Genomic DNA, 19,226 nt, shown 5'->3' on the forward strand with positions numbered 1-19,226 from the left:
CAGCCATTCCTGAGTTAACCATAATTGTCGAGCCCTTGACGGATATGCTGGAGCTGGTAAATCAAAACGCTGGCAAGACGAATAAGGGAGCAGAGGCAAAGATATACCCCGCTAGGGTTGATTGAGGTATAACCCACTCGGCGGCGTTCCAAAATATAAGGAATGCGATAGACAGTGCGGGTGAGCTATCACACTTTGACCCAGACCAATTGTTATGCCTGTTCACTGATGAAAGTGATAAGCATTGGGCGGGAATCCGATCTGAAATTATTCGAAAAGACAAAGACTTTTCTTTTGAAAACTAGCCTCATGAACCGTCGGATTTTCTCTCAGGCCCTTTCAAGGGCTCTGAAGTTCCCTGTTCCACACCAGGAAACGAAGCTGCGGCTTCGGTTCACCGCGTGGAACAACTGGACTGCCTTTGGCTGCTCCCGACCGGATCTCAGATGTTCACGGATCACAGTGACTTGGTTTACCCCGATATTAAATTGTCATCGGCGGCAGATATCGTTAATGCAAAAGAAGAAGCGGGGATTGAAAAGAAAAGTAAAGTACGCTTCTCCAGGAAGATGAAATAGGGCGCAACATGAAAGGTTCCGTATCGATCCCCTCTAAAGTTACACATTTACAATTTCGTATTTGTGTCATCGACCATTGCGAGTGGGCAGGACGTCAAGGTTTCGACAGCGCCTGCGCAGCCATTAAGGAGTATTTCTAGGATCACATGGACGACGGAGTGTCACCTTTTTGAAATTCCTGCTTACACTGTGCCGTCTCCATAGGAGGTAATGGAGTTTCTCTTCCGCTTGATCATCAAATTCATGGGAAATGGCAATAAACGCATCCATTTTGATTTCCTCTGTATGGGAGAGAGGTTTGACAGCCAGGGAATATGCATGGCTATGGAGGACGATGCATCAATCTACAATTGGCTCCAACCAGTTAAGGGGGCAAAGTCAGGAGCGGTGGTCAGCGCCCTCATGAAATCGGTTTATGCTTTTAGCGTCGTGAGAAATTGGTTGTCGGACAGGGGAAGCCATTTCAAGAACAAAGTGATGGCAGCAATTAGTCGAGCGCTACATGCTCATCACTACTTTACCGCACCAAACACTCCGCAATGTAACGGCGCAGTCGAAAGTGTTTGTGGTGAAGTTCTACGATACTGCAGAGCTCTACTGGCCGAGTTTCGTGTGAAGCGAAACGGGTGGAGGCTTGTGCCGGTAATTGTGCAGTCTGTTTTGAACAAAAACGGGTAAGATGTCTAGGAATTTGCCCACCCAATACCGTATTTTCTGGAATGTCTGAAGACAGCCCTCTTCATCCCATTATGTCCCCAAGCTCTTATAAAATCAAGAGCACTGATGAAAGCTGAGCCCTGAAACGGCTAAATGTCGAAAGACTTTTAGATTCATTGCATGTTGTACACAAAGATGTCGCCGAGCGACGTAAAACCGTTAAGGAATCTGCGGTCAAGAGACAAAACGAAAAGAACAACGTACAGAAGCCCAGTTTTTCAATTGGTGATTTCGTTCAAGTTGCTGATCGCTTTCCGACAGACGGTCATAAGTTACAGCTTCAGTAGCGGGGGCCCGATGAATCATTTGCATTGCTTCAGAGTGGTTGTACGGGTGCTAAGATATCATTAATGAATGCTGGGCATTAGTGCACGGTAATAAACTTAAGTTCTATGCAGAATCGCAGCTCGGATTTTCGCAAGAACTCTTTGATAGCATTGACAACACAGATATTCCCTATAATATGGCCTCTCCAATATCGATCTTCGCTAAAATCGTGTGAGTCCTGTTATTTGGACAAGGTCGTTTGAGCTAGTTTGAATTTGTACATGGGTCCCCCACTTTTCCCCCGCGGACCTCTTTTTCCTACCCTCTAGCAATACACATCGTGCTTCTCGAATTTCTGACCATTCTATTGCACGCACTGTGTCATGCTTACTGAACTCGACGTTCAGATCCAAATACACAACTACGCATTACAATTGGAATTTGTTTCCAGATATTACAAACACCGTCTGGCCATTGGTCATCATGCCTAAATTGGAACCCCAGCCTCGCAATTGGATCAATTCGTATTTGGATCACCTTCCCGTCGTCACACGACCGCCCATTTATGCTTGACCACGGGTGAGGGACTTTCGCACCGTCATGTGTCATAAAGGTCCTTAACCACTATTGTTACTCCTTATATCTCTTTGCCGAAGGCTACTTCTGTGGTTACTGCCAACGGACACATGCACCGTCGGCATCCAGTACTCTACTGCGGGCGTATTGTGATGCAGGTCTGGCTGTTACCGCTTTATGCGGACACAAATTGGGCCTCCGGGTCCGCCGGCCCGGTGCAATGGGGGGTGTCGGGACCCTACCTCGTTCGCTATCTTCCGCCATACGACCGCTTTGGCGAGGAGGGACACATGGACAGCCACACCGGTAACCCCTGTAGTCCTTTGGGCGGAGTTCTGCGTCGGTTGGCTACACAAATCGCGACCGCATCACCCGTGCGTGGTTCTGTGGGTGTATGTCATGGGGGGTGTTTTTATTGACGGGGCATACCGGATGGTGCTTATCCGCGACATTCCAGCGTTTACGGCGAGAGAAATAGATAGCCCTACATGCTCAGGGGTGATTGAGCGTTGGCAATCGCACGAGCGGACTTCTTACACACTTTCCTTGTTTCAGGTGGCTTTCAAGCTTGGGACCCAGAGGATTTTGAATGCAGGGGACTAAAGGAGGAGGTAAGAGGGCCGACGATTAAACAGGACAAAGCGGCGGGCATGACCGAAGTTCGGTGCCTTCCTTCCAGACACCGACTTCAATTCATATCCGGGGTGGTGGGCCCGTGTGATACGACAGGAGCCGTAATACTGGGACGCGAATACGGACCATTGTTCTGTGAAACTCAGGGCTGGTCCTTGGGTCACGAGTACTTCGTCATCTATGCGTAATCTGGGCGTCCTCACTGCCGTTTTCCTTTCTTTCCTAGCATCGGCCCGTGCCGCACGAAGGGGCGCCACCGTGGCGCCGAGTCGAGGTACTCGTCGTGACGACGAGTAACTCTATTTGGCGTTGGGTGTCAGTGGCTCCTTCGATGAGCGAAAAGGGATCGCTGTTTAACCTACTAACGGGTTGTCCGTTCATTTTTCAAACGGTGAAGACACTGTGACCACCCTTCTATTTCTATACCGGTACACTGCTTGAGCTAGTGTGTGATCCCAGTTTGCAGGATCGCGGAACGTCATCATCTTCACGGCTCTTTTCAACGTTCCGACCATGCGCTCTGCCTTCCCATTTGACATGGGGGCATGGGCAAGGACTGTTTGCCAGTTGATGCTCTGTGAGGCAATGGTGAGGCAATGGATTTAGGCCGTGAAGAGGCCGTGAAGCATGTCGAATGTTTGGCTATTATCATCCGCGGCGGACTACAGGAATGGATGATTTCCGTCTTGATGAAACGGATGACAGAGTCTGCGGTGGAACGGGGCGCTGGGATCGCCAATGGCCAACCAGTCAAATGTTCCACGGCAATTAATGCATAAGATTGCCACTGGCAAACCTAGGTGGGGGGACGGCGAAGTCCACAGAGAACACATTAAACAGTGAGATGATGGGCAAGTGGAGGGTGCGCCAATAATGTGCCAGAGGAGCCGGGTGTAGACAACCACTGCATGATTTGACGTAATCGTAAACATCTCGGTGGCAAAGAGGCCACCAGAACCATTGTAATATAAGCTGCTTCGTGGTCAGCAGGTCCCAGTGTCCCAAGTCATCGTGAAACACGGACAGGATGTTAAGTCTTTCGGAAAATTCTGGGATTGCACGCAGTACATTATTCGTACGGCAGAGGAGTAGTTCGGGCCTCCAGAGGAGGTTTTTTGCGTCCTTTCACCCTTCGCCTGTACGCGGCGTCGAGCTCACCCAGATGCAACGATTTCAGATAGTGCGTGACATGCTGGAGGTGCGGCTGCAAGTTGGCGATGAGTGGATGCGGGTTGGGTATGGTGCACAGGGATTACTGACTATCAACATCAGACGATTTACCATGATGAATTCTGGAGAGGTAGTCTGCCGCCTGGTTGCTGGCACGGAGCCGATATAGTATATCGAAATTGTATTCGGAAAAGAGGTCTAGTCACCGGGCCAGTCATCCATGTACATCACTCTTCTCAAACGCGGTGCGGAGTGCTTCGTAGTACGCTATCAACATGAGCTTCTTCCACATTTGCCACCATACGGACCAATCGGGTCCACTATTAAAGGACCACTGTCCTGGGGTTAGTCCCCGGACAGTACAGTACCTCCTGTAAATTTGTGATATTCCGGTGACACGACCCCCTCCCCAGATCCGAATCCGGGCGGGTTACAACGTATAAGGCGTGGCCTCCGTGTCATACCTGGTGTAGCATATCCCCCTCCCGGATTTAAATTTAGATTAGATCTGTAACCGAGCTATACAGTACCTCAGCCCGCGCGCACACGTGTACCCCACGTATACGAGGGCGCGCGCACACACGACTACGACACGTGTGCTGTCAGCCCCGACGGCTGACGGCACTACAGTGCAGGCCGACCTGCAGTACTGTAGTGTTATAATAGGTTACTCTGTATATTAAATATGGGCGGACCGCCGGCGGTGGAGGGGGGAATAAGCACGGACTTGTCAAGGATCCTCCACCTTGGTCCGCCCGCTTACTCCGAGGTACTTCCGTTTGTTACCTAGGAGTAGCACCGCGCGCAGGTTGAGGACGCGCACAGCACGCCCACGAGCCGGCTCCGCCTCCGCCCATCGGTACTGGATCGTCACCCAGTACCGCTCCGGGGCGTCGAGGCGTCGAACCGCTCGCGCGTGCGCAGGTTCTCCCCGATCCTGCTCTACCACCGCTACCTCGAGCTCGTGCTCGGTACCGTGGGTGGGCCGTGCTTCTACCTTCCCCCCGATCGGGTTCTTTCCGAACTGCCAGTATTCACCCCCTCGTCGTTGGGGGTGATATACTACACCTGGTCCTCTGCCGGAGTCACAACCGGGCCGTCTATCTTGACAACCGTAATCCCCAAAGTGACCTAATTTAGTGTCACCATCGACACCACTCCCCCAATGGCTCCACGTTGCCACGTGTGTACCTGGGACCTCACTGTAAGTATTTTTCTCTAACATTAATCCATTGTTCACACAACTTGAGTGCACATTCAAACTGTGTTTTTTCCATTAATCCTGCGAAGACCTTGCGCAGCGCGAATAGCAATTCGAGCTCTTCTTTATCAGAAATACTTGGTCTGCTCACATGTGTGGCGGTGCTCAGGTGGGGTTTCAATCCCCGAGTATGCCCCCCGCAAAAGGATCTCACTGGCATGGCGAAGACAAAGCAAACCGCGCGTCGGAGCACGGGCGGCAAAGCTCCGCGGAAGCAAATAGCGACGAAGGCAGCACGATTTTCCCGTGAAGTGCAAGATGTTCGGGAGACTATGATGTGGAAATTATCGAAAAGAAGTCATATTAAGAAGCTCTCTAAGAGCACTGAAGGCACTCAGCGGTACTCGTACCACGTTTAGGTTTGGTTGCAGCTTGTGACATAATTGCCGGCGACTACTGCATATATTAGATTAGATTACAATTAGATCTAACGCTTTAAGGTACGAACCTTACAGCGTGCGAGCGCGCATATCTTACAGCGCACGGGCACGCGCCAGCACACGTGTACGACACGTGTGCTGTCAGCCCGATAGCGGACAGTATTACAGTGCAGGACGACCCGCGCTGTACAGTAGTACGGTACTGTAGTATAGTATGACAACTCCGACTTGTATATTAAATAGGGGGAGGGGGCGCCGGCGGGAGAGGACCAAGGTAGCTTGGTCACGATCCAAGACCGCCGAGCAACCCTCCAGCTTACTCTAATTAGCGCGACACCTTCGCGCGACTTTTAGTTGGGAACCGGCATGGGTCGGGTTGCGCGACACGCGAGCGAGCCGGGATCCGTCTCCGCCCATCAGCGCTAGTACGTCACCCAGCACTGCTCCGGGGCGTTGAGGCGTCGATCCGCTCATGCGACCTACCCCGACCCGCTCTACCGCACTGCTACCGGGCCCGTGACCAGTTCCGTGAGCAGGAGGAGTCCCCCGCCTTCCACCGATCTAGGGTCACCGTCAGACTGTGAGCCACACCCCTCCTTCACTGGGGGTGTTTATGCTACACATTCCAATCATTCTCTCCGCTCTACCATTAGACATGGGAGCGTAGGCGAGCACTGTGCGCCACGTGATGCCGTGCTGAGCCATGGAGCTGGAAACGACCGAGGCTGTGAAGCTGGTCGCATTGCCAGAGACAATGGTCCGCGGAGGGCCGAATGAGTACATAATTTCTCTCTTGACGAAGTCAAGAACCGCTTGAGCAGCACTATCAGCTATGTCTATTGCAATTGGCCATCCTGTCAGATGTTCGACCGCAACTAACACAAAGGGGTTTCCGGACGAGGTGGCAGGGAAGGGGCCGGCAAAGTCAATAGAGAAAACATCAAACAAGCTTGAAACAGGAAAGCGCACAGTTGTCTTGTACTTTAGAATCGGGCGTGCCATCTGACACCCGTCACAACTCTTCACGTAGTCTCTTACGTCCATATAAACGGTCGACCACCAGTACCTTTCTGTGACAAATTGACGAGTAGTCTTCAAGTCCCAATGCCCAAATGTCGTCATGGAAACCCTTCCGTACCTTCTCACGATAGGAGATTGGGACAACAACACGAAGACCATGGATGGCACGGCGTAAAAGCTTACACTCCCACACAAGAAAGTTCTTCGCATTAGTCTTCACGCGAGATTTCCTGCGGTCGTCCAACCCAACCAGAGTTTCGCCTTGCAGATATGACTGGATGTCTCTACAGCACTCTTCTAGATCTCCTGTAGAGTAGACTAGGTGGTTATGGACAAGGCAAGTTCTCCCTCTTCCAGGCCAGTAGAGTCGCCTCCGTTGTCGGGCTGAATACGAGAAAGATAGTCAGCTGCACTATTTGCCCAACCACGACGATAATCCACTGTGAAGTCGTACTCAGCTGAGAAGTCTAACCAACGAGCCAAACGACCGCGGATGTACTTCTTGCGAAAGGCGTAACCAAGAGCCTGGTAATCAGGAATCAATTTGAAAGGTGTAGACGAAAGCACAAAAACACGAAATTTCTTCAAGCAAAGATGACCGCAAGTGCCTCACGCTCACAAGCGGAGTACTTGCGCTCAGATGTATTCATAGTACGACTTGCGTACTGGATGGGATGTATCTTCCCGTCATTCTTTTTTTGAGCCAACACAGCTCCGACGGAGACCGAGGACACATCTGTCTCAAAGATGAAGGGCTTCTCGAAGTTTGGATAAGCCAAGACGGGCGGGGAAGTCAACTTAATACGTAGTTCATCAAAGGCTTCTTGCAATTCTCCGGTCCATTTCAATCCGGCATTTTCGGATGTAGCCGCATGGAGTACAGCAGCAATATCGGCAAACTTGTACTGAAATGACGGTAGTCGCTTGCTAACCCGAGAAAATGCCTAAGTTCGGTCGTAGTGGTCGGGATCGGTGCATCCCAGACTGCTTCGACCTTGCCCAGGTCCACTAGACCAGCTTTGTCATATTGTCGACAAGAGCGGGACTACTGGACTACAGCAATCCCTCTCTTGTTGACAATATGACAAAGCAACTTGATCTTCGCTTGAACGAAGTTGCGCTTCGTCAACTTAAGCTTGAAGCCAGCCTCATCAATCACATCAAATACTTGCTGCAGGTGCCGAAGATGCCCTTCTAGATTCTTGGGGAACACTACAACGTCATGAAGTTGTAGTGCACTCCGCGAGAGATTTTATCCATCATTTTCTGAAATGTCGAAAGCGCATTCATCAATCCAAAGGGCATGACTTCGAATTTATACGTCCCGTAGCGGTAGACGAAAGTAATCATTTCTTTGCATTGTTGTGTCATCTGAACTTACCAGTAACGGCTGAACAAATCTAGAGGAGTGAAGTACGAACTTTCTTCCCATTCGTCAAATATCTCCTCGATTTTCAGAAAAGGCCATCGGTCGGCCTTCATCCTCTGGTTCAGGGCACGGTATTCAACACAGAAGCGTGGATGAACATCTTTTTTGGATGCGATGTCCACCGGGAACGACCATGCGGAGCTGGAAGGGGTGATGATTCCTGCTTCCAGCATTTTATCGAGCTCTTTCCGCACAATTTCGTCATGCAACGGAGCCATTCTCCTTGCCGAGTGGTAGATTGGATTCGTATCATCTAACTCGAAAGGATGCTTGATTGGGACTTGAGCAAGCCGAAAGTTGTCAAGAGATGCGGCAACAATACTCTTATGCATCAATGCGGTCTTGACGATGCTTTGAGCTTCATCGTTGAGATGAGCAAGTCTCTCCCGAAGAAATATTGTGGTATGAACTCGTGCCACTCTAGTATCCTTTTTCGCACGACTCGTTTACACGTGTATCTAGATAACTCAAGTAACCCGACGTACAGTACCAAGCCCATTTACACAAGCCTTGCCCGCTTTCGACACGCACACACGTGGACCTACTACCGTGCCTGTACACTTGTGTACTATGACGCGGCCTCGTGAGCTCTAGCCGTTACATCTCGACCGCGATGTAGTACAGTATATAGTGTCGTTGGCGCTTGCGCCGGGTGGGTTTGGGGACAAGCAACCACGGACCAAGGACGCGACTCTCGTTCTTGGTTTTGCGCGGTACTAACTAACTTCTTCTCGTTCACGCTCTCTCGTTCTCCTCACTCGCGCCCTAGGACTCTCGTGGCGACGTCCCGTGTTGCCTCCCCGCTCGCGCGCACCGTTCGCTGGCCGTGTGTTAGCCCCGCTGGGTCGAGATCACCGCATCGTTCGCTTCTAGTTTCCGTGGTTCGCGGGCACACCCAGGTTCTACAGTCGCCCGAAAGCCTCTACCGCTTCCCCCTAGCTACTTAGTACACGACCCCACGAACGACCCTTGTTTTAGCACGTGGCCACGTTTCGCGTTCTACTACAATTATCACTGTCTCGTTGATGGCATTGGAATCGGGTGACCCCATTTCATCCTCTTCTTTCATCGCTCCGTCCACATTCGCGTCTTGCTCAAAAGGGTCATCGTTAAGGATGGCGACCACATAGGTCTCTTCTTCCGGCGAACTTTCTGAGGCGAGCGACTCGACATCAGAAGTGAAGTCTTCACTATCCGTCTCCAAACCTGCCACGATAGGACTTACTTGGTCAAACTCCAAACTCATTCTCACGGTTTTGTTTCCAATCACCATTCTAACTGACTGGCGACCGAGGTCGATGCAGGCTTGAAGTTCTTCGAGAGTTGGATACCCGATTAAGATGTCAACCGGGGATCCTTCAACAACTAAGAAGTTTAGTGAGGTAACAGTACCGTTGAACGGAACGGGAACGTCCTCGATAGAACCCAGGCAGATTGTCTTTTGCTCATCGGCAACCGTAATCTTCGTCGAGGTCGGCTTTGGAGACAGAGAGAGCTTACATGCCACAGAAGCATTCATAGAATTAGGGATTGATCCTGATTCAAACGAAGCCCTCGTTTGTGTTCTGTAGACTTGTACCGAAACTACTTTCAGACGTTTCGGCAAAGTACCGATCGAAGCGGCTACGGGGCGTCTAGGGCGACTGTTGAAAAAACAACGGATGTCTTTCTTGGCCTCGTCGCCATCTCCTCGAATCAGTTGACCGAAAGTCAAACCAGAGGGGGCGTTCGCGAGGGAACAGAACACTTCGTAATTTCCCGAGTGCTCTTGGACGGCATTCTTCTTACTCGTCCTCTTCTTTCTTTGCTCGATGGCCAGGCTTTGGAGGTTTCCGCATGTGGTTCGGGGTCCAGTACTTACGCGAGTTGGGAAGGGAGGGAGTTGTCTCATCGCCACCATCCTTTCGAGTCTTGGCCACCGGCTCTCCATCGGCGTTTCTCTTGACCGATGCCACTAACTCCTCATCAGCGGGGAGTTTGTCGTGCGTCACAAAACTCACCTGGTGTCCTGCAGACCCCCCTAGTGTCTTCGACGCGCCAGCGGCGGTTTGAGTCTTCTTGGGAGAGTAAGCGCTGCTACCCCCTCTGTGAACCAAATATAGCCCCACAGATTGCTTCTGAATGACCAAATTTCCCGCAACGTGGGCATTTCGTTTCCCTATGCGGATTCGCATCGCATCTATTAGCGCTCTGACCCGGGCGCTTGCAATATGAACAGGTACGATCGTGTACGGGGCTGAACACTGTTGACTCATCCCTCCAATGGTTCTTCCTGATCATGAGGGAAAGGTCGCCCAGATGATTCGTTAAAGCGTCAACTTTCGTCTCGAGTAGAGACAAGGGAGCGTTTGACCGCATCATGACCTTTTTCAATCTAATTTGACCTCGCGGCTCGTACATACCGTGCGAGCTCTCCAAGGCGTTGTAGCACGAATTACTGAAGGAGTACGCCGCCGCTTGAAAGGCGCAGCGACCAGACCAGAAGTCCATGATCGCATCGAATAGGGCCTTGTAGGTCTTCGCAACCTGATAGATGGCAAATTGGGCCAACTCGAGATGTTCCATCACGGTTTTGCGAAGTAATCCGAACTTCGTTTCGTCCTTGAACCGAGCCTTCTCGTAGTGACGGTAGGAGTTTCGAACGGACCCACTGAGGTCCCCGAAGAAAGGCAAGCGGCCATCGCGTCCCGAATCACATCTTCAGGTGATTCAACCGGGGCGAACCGCTCCGCTAAGGCCTTCTTGACCTTCTGGCAGTCGGAGCCATCTGCACTGATGTCTCTGTTCTTGACGAATGCTTGATAGAAGAAGTAGAATGCATCTACCCCAGATAGCGAAGGAGTTCAGATGTCCTTTCTTTGTCCGACTTGCCAGAGGTAGCAACATTCTCGAAGACCAAGAAGAACGTGTGGACGTCGGCGGGCTTCGACTAGTCAAACAGTGACAGGGAGCCGTCTTCTTTGCCACCGGTCCACAAGAGTACCATGTTGGAAGTGGAAAGGGGCTGCCCGCGTAGGGGAGGGAAAAGGCAAAGGAAGAGAGATTTTTTTGTTTAGGTGGTGTGTACTGTGCGAACGGAAGAGACCCGTTGAGTCAGAATGCAAAAGTGGCGTATCCATTATGTAGTGCAGTGGACACACTCGCCAACGAGGGCTTAAATCTAGCTATGAGGCAAAGCGGTACGTCCAGTCACTACTAGAGTGTTCGGGGCCCTCTGTCCGTGGTATCACAGAGGAACGTAAGAATCGCGGGTTGAGTCGCGGTCAGTGCGTGAAGGGGACTCAGGATTGAGTAACTAAAAGGAGAGGGTGTGGTGGTCGCGTCGCAAACCGCTATCGATAGCGTCGATCGAGAACAAAACAAAGAAAAACAAAAGAAGAACGAAGAAGACAAGTAGTGTAGAAATGTAGAAGATATGGAAAAAGTAAAGGAAAAACAAGAAAAAAGATGACGACGAAGGGTGCAGGTACCAGACTTTGCCACTAAAATAGTAACCAAGAAGGACACTACCTGGAGTAGGGTCAGGCCACCTGATGCCTCTTTACTGTATCGCCCTCCGGCACCCGACCTATATAGGCCGAGCGCCGTCGTCGGCCTCGGATATTAAATGGGTAATTAATAATTAATAATTGCAATTAAAATTGCAACTTGATATTAGACGCAAATTAGCTTAGAAACTTGTGCGCACCACGTGTGTATATGTGTGTACACGTAGGGTACACGTATTGAACACGTGTGGTATCATCCAAAACGTCCGCGGATGTTTTCGATACTGCTTCTTATAGTACACTTGTCAACTTATAATTCATCCAAAATGTCCGTGGACGTTTTGGATACCGTCTCTTACAGTACACGTGTTTGCCATGTCTAGTCGCGCACTCCAGCGCGCCGGTGCAAATCCAAGAAATTGGTGGAAATAAAAATACGACGTTGCACCACGCACAGTACACGCGCGATCCACGTGTCAAAGGCGGGAGCGCGGCCCCGCGACGGCGGTGAGCAGGCGTACAATACGCAGGGTCACTGCACTACACACTATTTTTTTGGTGTCCTGTTCTGTTCTCTTATAAACACAGGAAAATATGCTCCACTTGAAGGTACATCGACCTTCGGCGGGAGATTTGCCACGTGTGACACCTGTCTTCATACGGACCATTGCGGTCTACTCTTAAAGTGTGGAAAATATCACGGCATGACAACGCAGTGAATCAGCCCATTGCTACGCTTCAGTCAGTCCGGCCAACATAGTGCAAGTCCTCACTTTGCAAATGGTCGAACGAAAAGTCAAGGGTCTTCTTTTAATTCCAACGGTCATGAAGCGACCGACGGGGGTAGACAAGGTTTGAGAAGATGAAGAAGAGAGAAGGATGGAGTACGCGGAGGGGAGGCAGAACACTATCAAATTATCACCAATAAAGTTGTTTTGTTTGCAACTTGGTTCTCCTCGCCAGTGCGAGGAGCTCAGACGTTCTACGCAGCGCCGCTCCTAAGAGCAATCCCGCAAAGGGATCTGGCGCAATCAACAATTTTATCGACATAAAGGATCACTGTCCCGGGGTTAGTCCCCGGACAGTACAGTACCTCCTGTAAATTTGTGATATTCCTCTGAAAAGGTTCACAATTGTAAGAGTTTCAATCATGCAGTCCCAACATGGGACCTCGTGAAATGCAGGGAAGAATACATTACATACATGCTAGAGAACTCCTTCCTTAACGTTGAGACCCTGAAGATTGTGAACCATTACGCAACTCCTGAGAAGTGTTTTCGGGAGAGAGGAGTATACCGTGTTTTTACTTAAACAACAGTGCTGAGTTACCGGAGAGCTGGGGAATTTCTGTTACTAGGCCACATTAAAACAAACGCAGATTCACTTTGGCGCAGTTTCACTCGTAATCAAACCAAGAAGCTCGTCTTGATCAAGATATGTCAACAACGTAGAGGACATGACAGTCTATAATTGTAGATATATATCGTTGGAAACAATGAAAAACACACCAACATTTATTTGCAGGCTAGCGTCAGCCTCACAGTCGCAGGGGTTGTGCCATTACCACAACCTGCAACTTCAAGTATGTCCAACCTGAGAACCACTTTGTAACTAAGACTAAACAAAAGTATGTCACTCTGTTTGTTTTTCTAACACTGCGCAGCTCAAAGAGTGCAGCTAGAGCTAATTCAGAAGTACGTCTCCAATCCATAAGAGATATCACCATCGTTAGGACTATGTCCTTGTGAGTCCTACGTTTACGAACACGTCGCTGATTTTTAAAGGTTAGCATTCGGCTCCTACGGAATGAAACGATTGTACATGTAGGACACGAATTCTTCTACTTTCAAAAAATCATTTGGGATAGGAATGAATAACACTAAAATGGAAACATTCGACAGATAGTGTTCCACAGTCTTGGGTCGAGACGTTTGTTTTTGAAGAAATTTCTCCACTACAGAACTCAGAATAAATCTGGGTTCCTGGGGCTCGTTCAAACGGACAAAACATTTTGTTAATTGCTTTGACCTTTTGAACATTTCTTCTTTGCATGAACTTCTGAAGTACTCCGGAGGGTATTACTCCCTGGATTGATTTCTCGTGATTTCTTTTGAAATTCATGTTCAGACGTTGTAATCCTGGCGAGAATGGATGTGACTATTTTCTGATGGACTTCATTTCGGAGATTACGACTCTCGCCATAATGTACTTGCAAGACAGATGGGTTTCCCGTTTATAGCCAAGAGAGAAGAAGAAATTGCGATTCTATCAAGTTTTCATCCAAATAGGGTATGAGTTCAATTGAGAGGATATCGTCCATGACATAGTTGCATGCGAACTTCACCGTGAAAGCTACAGCATGGATGTAGGTTTTCGAAAAGAAAGTATTGGGGCGGGGTCACTGCAATCATTTTTAACTTGGGTGAGGGAGAGTGGTCCTTTCATTATTTGTCTCAAGGTGATTTCTCCTGTGGAAGACTGAAATACAGTCGTTGATTATGTGTATCAGATCTTGATGCATTCCAAAAAAAAAAAAAAAAAAAAATCCCGATTTGTAAGTGCACAAATCATTTGGCAATTAGCTTACAAATAAAATAGCTACGAATGATTTTTTGTTCGAGATTCTTACTCACGGCAGAGAGTGTGTTCTTCGGCGTGCCAACATTTGTGTACTTTCTTTGATGGGTAGTGTTTAAAATCGTAGCTATAAAGCCAGCAAGTACTTCAACGTTCACCCACATCTCCAGGAAAAAGTGCATATTATACAAAAAAGGATTTCTGCATATCCCTACCTCGTATCAGGATTTACAAGGTAACACCGATCTTCAAGCTTCCCGAAGGTGAATATCGGAACGACAGGCAGTTCCCACTTATTGATTTGTAAATCCGTGAAGATGAATGTTTCTGTCCTCACGCACTTCGTGATGTGGGTGGCTATAGCCGCCGTCGGCTTTGCAGAAAATGGATCAGCAAAATCGGATGAAGATGTGGGCCTCAAGATGGCTCTACTTGTATGCCTCACAATATTTGTTCAAGTTCTCCTGGCATTTCTTGCTCATTTCGCTGCCAGGAGGGCTTCGAATCGACATGGCTCGAAGGCTTTAAACGGGAATGTTGGGGTTGTACCTAAAACACATTTTGGCGATCGAAGAGAAACGCAAGATCAACTTGATGCTTGGAAAGAAGCCTCATGTCTTCGAGGCAGGAGCTCTCGCTATCCGGGAACGGTATACTTTAATCAAAAAAAGCGTGCAGGTAGTTGTGAGGAGCTGGAGAGTCGAAAAAGCTGTGACACAACTTCTCTCCAGTTTGGGTCCTCTAGCGGCATGCTCCCCAGGATGCATTCTGTGGATGCAATTATCAGAAGGACCGGGAGAGTTGAAAACGGCGAAAGTTTGTTGTGCAGGCCGAATGGGATCGATGTTTCTTCGTCTACAACACTTTCGTCAAGTGTTGACGAGAAGAATTGCAAGGGAAAGTGTGTACAGACACAACCTTCTTTCAATATATGGTCTCTTGGAAGCCAGAGCATCTCCAGAAAATGTGCAAGCTGTCGGAGCGGTGGCTCTAGTCAATTTGATAGAATGAATTGTGAGAACGGGGGGCCTTCAGCAATTAGCTGGGGCTCATCCCTGGATAAACAGACACGACCGAAAAGTGAAGATATAGCTCCTTGTCGGCGATCGCAAACTTCCAGTACAATGCCTTTGGTGATCAGCAATGGGTCTGAGGTTTGTGTCGAACTAGAAGAGATTGACATTAACCTTGACGAAAGAAGACACATGGCATCTTTTCAAAGTACTGAAACCTTCAAAGGGTGGGTTTCAAGCATTTTGAAAGGCTTTCATAGGTCTATTACGTCTCGAGGCATCGAGAAACAGAGTCAAGAGACATCAAGGGCTTAACGCGCACAGATCAGAGCATGATAAGCGACTAGTCGAAACTACGCTATCCATGCGAATCTATGAAGGAAATCTACATGAATATGGGAAGAGCTGTGCTAGCAGTACACATTGCATTCACCCTCCACACAGACCCTTAGCAAAAAGTTGGAAACTAACTCTCACCCTAAGACGTTAACTTGGTCAGAAGATTCATATCAAATCAGTCCTTCCATGCCCGGCTACGTCAGTGCGTGGGGCATTCTCAAGGACAAGTTTAGCGTATACGCTCGATAGTGTAATGGTCAAAACTACCTTACGCTCTGCGCATCTCCCTCATTTTTCGTCCATCGTTTGTCATCAGACGTGCTTTTAGCGTGGAAAAGAGAGTACGGCCTTTGAAGACGGTCACGTTCGGATTGCTCTGGCAAGTAAGGTTCATGGGCCCAGGTACCTTCGTGGCTGGGGTCAACACTTCATTCCTTGAGCTCTGCTGCCTGAACGTTCAACGCCATCAAAGATAAAATTCAAAAAATTAGTTGGTAATAAATGTAATTGAACTTTCTCACTTGTGCTGAATAACTACATATCGTACAGACCACAAAACCCCAGTTTTGGAAAGCCGCAACGAACCGGATCTCGACACCACTTGTCGCGAACCTACCGCTCTTGGCCGCCCGCGTCACCGACGTCACCCCGATCTCCCGACGTCCTTCCCCCTCTGTCCCTGTCGTCTTCCTTACCTTCCATCATGAACGCCTTCGTTGCCCCCTTCTCCGCCGCTACCGCGCCCGTGACTCGCCCGCGCGCTCTGTGCGCGCAAGCGCGCCCCGCGGCGCCCTTCTTCTCCAGCGCGGCTTTCGGTGCCTCGGTGCCCGCGCGAGTTGCAGCGCCCCCCGCACGCGCGCCGATGCGCATGGATGTCACCGTCATTGTCGGTGATAATGAGCCTGTTGAGAGCGGTACGTGAACAGCTGATTTTTACCGACAGTGCCTGCGGGGGAGAGGATTGCCAGAGTCTGACTGTTTTGTTGTTCGTGTGACAACGCGCCTGCCGTTTGATAGCGATTCGCCGTTTCAAGAAGGACGTCAGCAAGTCTGGACATTTGTTTGAGCTGCGGAGACGTCGATATTTCGAGACGAACACTGAGAAGCGTATTCGCAAGGCTGCTGCCGCTCGTCGTAAAGCGAAGATTGCTCGTCGCACTGCGCGTCACGAAAGAAGTTTCTGAACATGGCGGCGGCTTCTACAGACTTCTCGCAGTTTGTCCTCCACTCAGCGTGCAGTGTTTTGCGAAAGGTGCAAAGATGTCTGTGCGCATTGACGGCCATGGTGTTTTATTATCGTCATGGTTTAGTTTTGGGGCGTTGGCACGCAGCGTGTGCTCAACAACTTTACAGCTGACTGTGTAAAAAGCCTTTATCGGTTCGGAGTATCACCCCTACCCTCTAGTGTTGCGATGCCCTTTATTGCTTCTCTCGGCTTGTCTCTTCCTCAGCCTCATCAGTGAGGGCCTCCTCATCTCCTGGTCCCTCTTGTGCTGGACCTGCGTGGTGGTCATCTATGGAGTGGGTATCCTGCCCACTGCCATTCGCGTCCTGTAGTCTTCTGACAGTCCCCAGATCGAAGCGACCGGTGAGCGTCTGGAACTCAAACCCGGCCTCTTCACCTTGCTGCTGTAGCTGCACGGCCTCGTTCATGAAGTTGCCTCTAACCAAATGTCTCAAAACCATTTGATAAGTTTGCAACAGTATGGAATCGCCTTGTGAGTGTGCCTTTGTCAGTAGCTTCAACACGTCCTCCGATTGACCGGCACGCAGCATTAAGCGAGTCGCCAAGTGGAGAGTGTGGCCGGCCACAGAGAGTCCGACACTCTCGATTTCCTGCAGAACGCGCATGCCTCCTGACAGTCTTCTCGTCTGCACGCATCCCTCCAAAAGTGCATTGTACGTGTCGATATTTCTCTCCAACCCAAACCTCGTCTCCACTTCATCAAAGGTTTGAAAGGCTCTGTCCAGGTCGAGTGAGGCAGAGCATGCACCAATGATGCAGTTTATTTCTTCGATTCCGACCGTAGATGGGCTGAACTGCGCAGAAATGGATGTCGCTGATTGCAAGCCGCTCGTACTCAAAATCGCGTCTGCGAGCGAAACGCTCGGTGATTCTGGTGAGGGCATCGCCACTTCGGAACCCTCTTGCGAAGTGACGGGGTCTTCTTGCTGTCCTGAATCTTCTGTGAACTCGGTGCCGTCGGTCGCGGTACGATCTTGTTCATCTAGGGTCACAGTGCTTGTGTCATCAAGTGCTGCACTTTCTTCATCGACTTCTTGCTCTGCTTCAGCAGCAGCCTCAGCGGCCGCCGGTTTTGACGAGTGAGAGTCGGTTTCCTTTCCTTCCTTCCTGTCGCATAGCCTGTAAAACTGCTCGTCAATAATGGAAACATTGTAGGCCAACGGCCTCACGAGAGCCATCTCCAGGTCCCTCATTGACGGCTTCATGCCCTTCTCCCGCATGGCACCCACAATGTCAATAGCCTGAGAGAAATCACCGGCGCCAGCGTAGGCACCAATCAAACAATAATAAAAAGGAAGGGGAATCTCAAACTCGGGATAGTGCTCCTCCAGGAGGATCCATGCACGTGATGCAATATCTACGCGTCCCCCTCGGAATGCGCAGTGCAAGACTTCGGAAATTGCGCCAATCTCCGGTTTGGGCTCCCCACGCAAGGCGCTGCGGTCGCTCTTTGAGGTGCGGCCAGCATCCTTCATCTGATACAGACCACGGAATTCTGCGATGCGGTGAAGTTCGTTTCCATACCGCGGCAGAGACTCTTCAAATTTGATGAGCAACTGGTCGACGTGATCATAGTCATCATTACCAGCGGACGCGACCAAGACTTGAGCCACGGTCATGGCACTGATGTCAAAGCGTTGCTTTTCAACGGCCATGAGCGTTTGGAATGCGCGGCGCGGATCACGACGACGGAGGCAGCCTGTGATGAGAGCATGGTAAGTGGCGAAGGTTGGATATATGAGATGCTTCTTCATATCATTGAGGACCTCGAAGGCGCTATCCACATTGCCCGCATAGATATGAGCTCCGATGAGGTAGTTATAACTGGTAGCGTTCGGTCTACTCTCTGGCGGCATGTTCCACATCCTCGCTAAGGCCTCTTCAATCTCGCGCGTCATACCCGCGCGCGCCATTGCGTGCAAGCCGCAGTTCATCAAGCCGACACCCAGGGAATATCCGCGTTCAATGGCCAAGTCAATCGTGTCCGCCGACGTAGCCGACCAAGAGTTCCTCCCCAACACCGGGAGCATAACCCTCATAACCTCCGCGTCCAGGGACGGAACGCCGTCCGTCTTGAACGACGCACCATAGTGATACAAGGCCGATCGGGTAGCGTTCCTCGCCAGCAAGTCCTTCATCTGCTTGAGCATTTCCGGGGGGGTCTTGACCCAGGCGAGCGAGGGCGCGCCACTTTCGGGGGCGTGCTCCCCGTGCTCCTCCTTCTGGCGGGCGTCGGAGGGCAGCGGCGGGCCCATCTGGGCGGCCGAGAGCGGGGCCGCCGTCTCCGCGGCCGGAATCTCCGAGTCCGTGGTGAGCACCTGCACGGCCGGCTGCGTCGCGAGGGCCGCCTCCGGCAGGCCCACGGCTACGGCCACGGGCACGGGCACGTCCGCGTCCTTGTGGTCGACGTCCGCCTCCGACTTTCGCTTCGCCTCGGCCGACAGCACGGTCGTCGAGCAGAGGTCGCGCGTCGCGTAGAGCGCGCGCGGGTGGACGTGCGCGGCGCCGCGCCCCCCGGAGGCCACGACGGCG

General features: G+C 50.6%; 3 protein-coding genes; 2 read left to right on the forward strand and 1 right to left on the reverse strand.

The window, feature by feature from the left end:
* The first annotated feature begins 5,360 nt into the window (after positions 1 to 5,360).
* Positions 5,361 to 5,561, forward strand: CHC_T00005564001 (hypothetical protein). Its single transcript, XM_005716670.1, has one exon. The coding sequence runs from the start codon at positions 5,361 to 5,363 to the stop codon at positions 5,559 to 5,561; it is 201 nt and encodes a 66-aa protein (XP_005716727.1).
* Positions 5,562 to 16,154: 10,593 nt separating this feature from the next.
* On the forward strand, positions 16,155 to 16,632 carry CHC_T00005565001 (hypothetical protein). XM_005716671.1 is given in 3 exon segments: positions 16,155 to 16,316; positions 16,317 to 16,362; positions 16,466 to 16,632. 2 exon segments carry the CDS (start codon positions 16,317 to 16,319, stop codon positions 16,630 to 16,632), a joined length of 213 nt encoding a protein of 70 aa, XP_005716728.1. The 5' UTR covers positions 16,155 to 16,316.
* A 79-nt stretch (positions 16,633 to 16,711) lies between these two features.
* On the reverse strand, positions 16,712 to 18,949 carry CHC_T00005566001 (hypothetical protein). XM_005716672.1 is given in 2 exon segments: positions 16,712 to 16,867; positions 16,868 to 18,949. 1 exon segment carries the CDS (start codon positions 18,947 to 18,949, stop codon positions 16,868 to 16,870), a length of 2,082 nt encoding a protein of 693 aa, XP_005716729.1. The 3' UTR covers positions 16,712 to 16,867.
* Positions 18,950 to 19,226: the final 277 nt, after the last annotated feature.

Source organism: Chondrus crispus, genomic scaffold, assembly GCF_000350225.1.
Source record: "Chondrus crispus Stackhouse genomic scaffold, scaffold_3, whole genome shotgun sequence".
NCBI classification, from domain to species: Eukaryota; Rhodophyta; class Florideophyceae; order Gigartinales; family Gigartinaceae; genus Chondrus; species Chondrus crispus.

Bases quoted from the DNA above. Each gene is read 5' to 3' on its own strand.
- CHC_T00005565001 (XM_005716671.1), top strand. From the start codon at position 16,317: ATGGATGTCACCGTCATTGTCGGTGATAATGAGCCTGTTGAGAGCG. The intron at 16,363-16,465 runs GTACGTGAACAG...GCCGTTTGATAG, and splicing joins TAATGAGCCTGTTGAGAGCG to CGATTCGCCGTTTCAAGAAG.
- CHC_T00005566001 (XM_005716672.1), bottom strand. From the start codon at position 18,949: ATGGGCCCGCCGCTGCCCTCCGACGCCCGCCAGAAGGAGGAGCACGGG.
- CHC_T00005564001 (XM_005716670.1), top strand. From the start codon at position 5,361: ATGGCGAAGACAAAGCAAACCGCGCGTCGGAGCACGGGCGGCAAAGCT.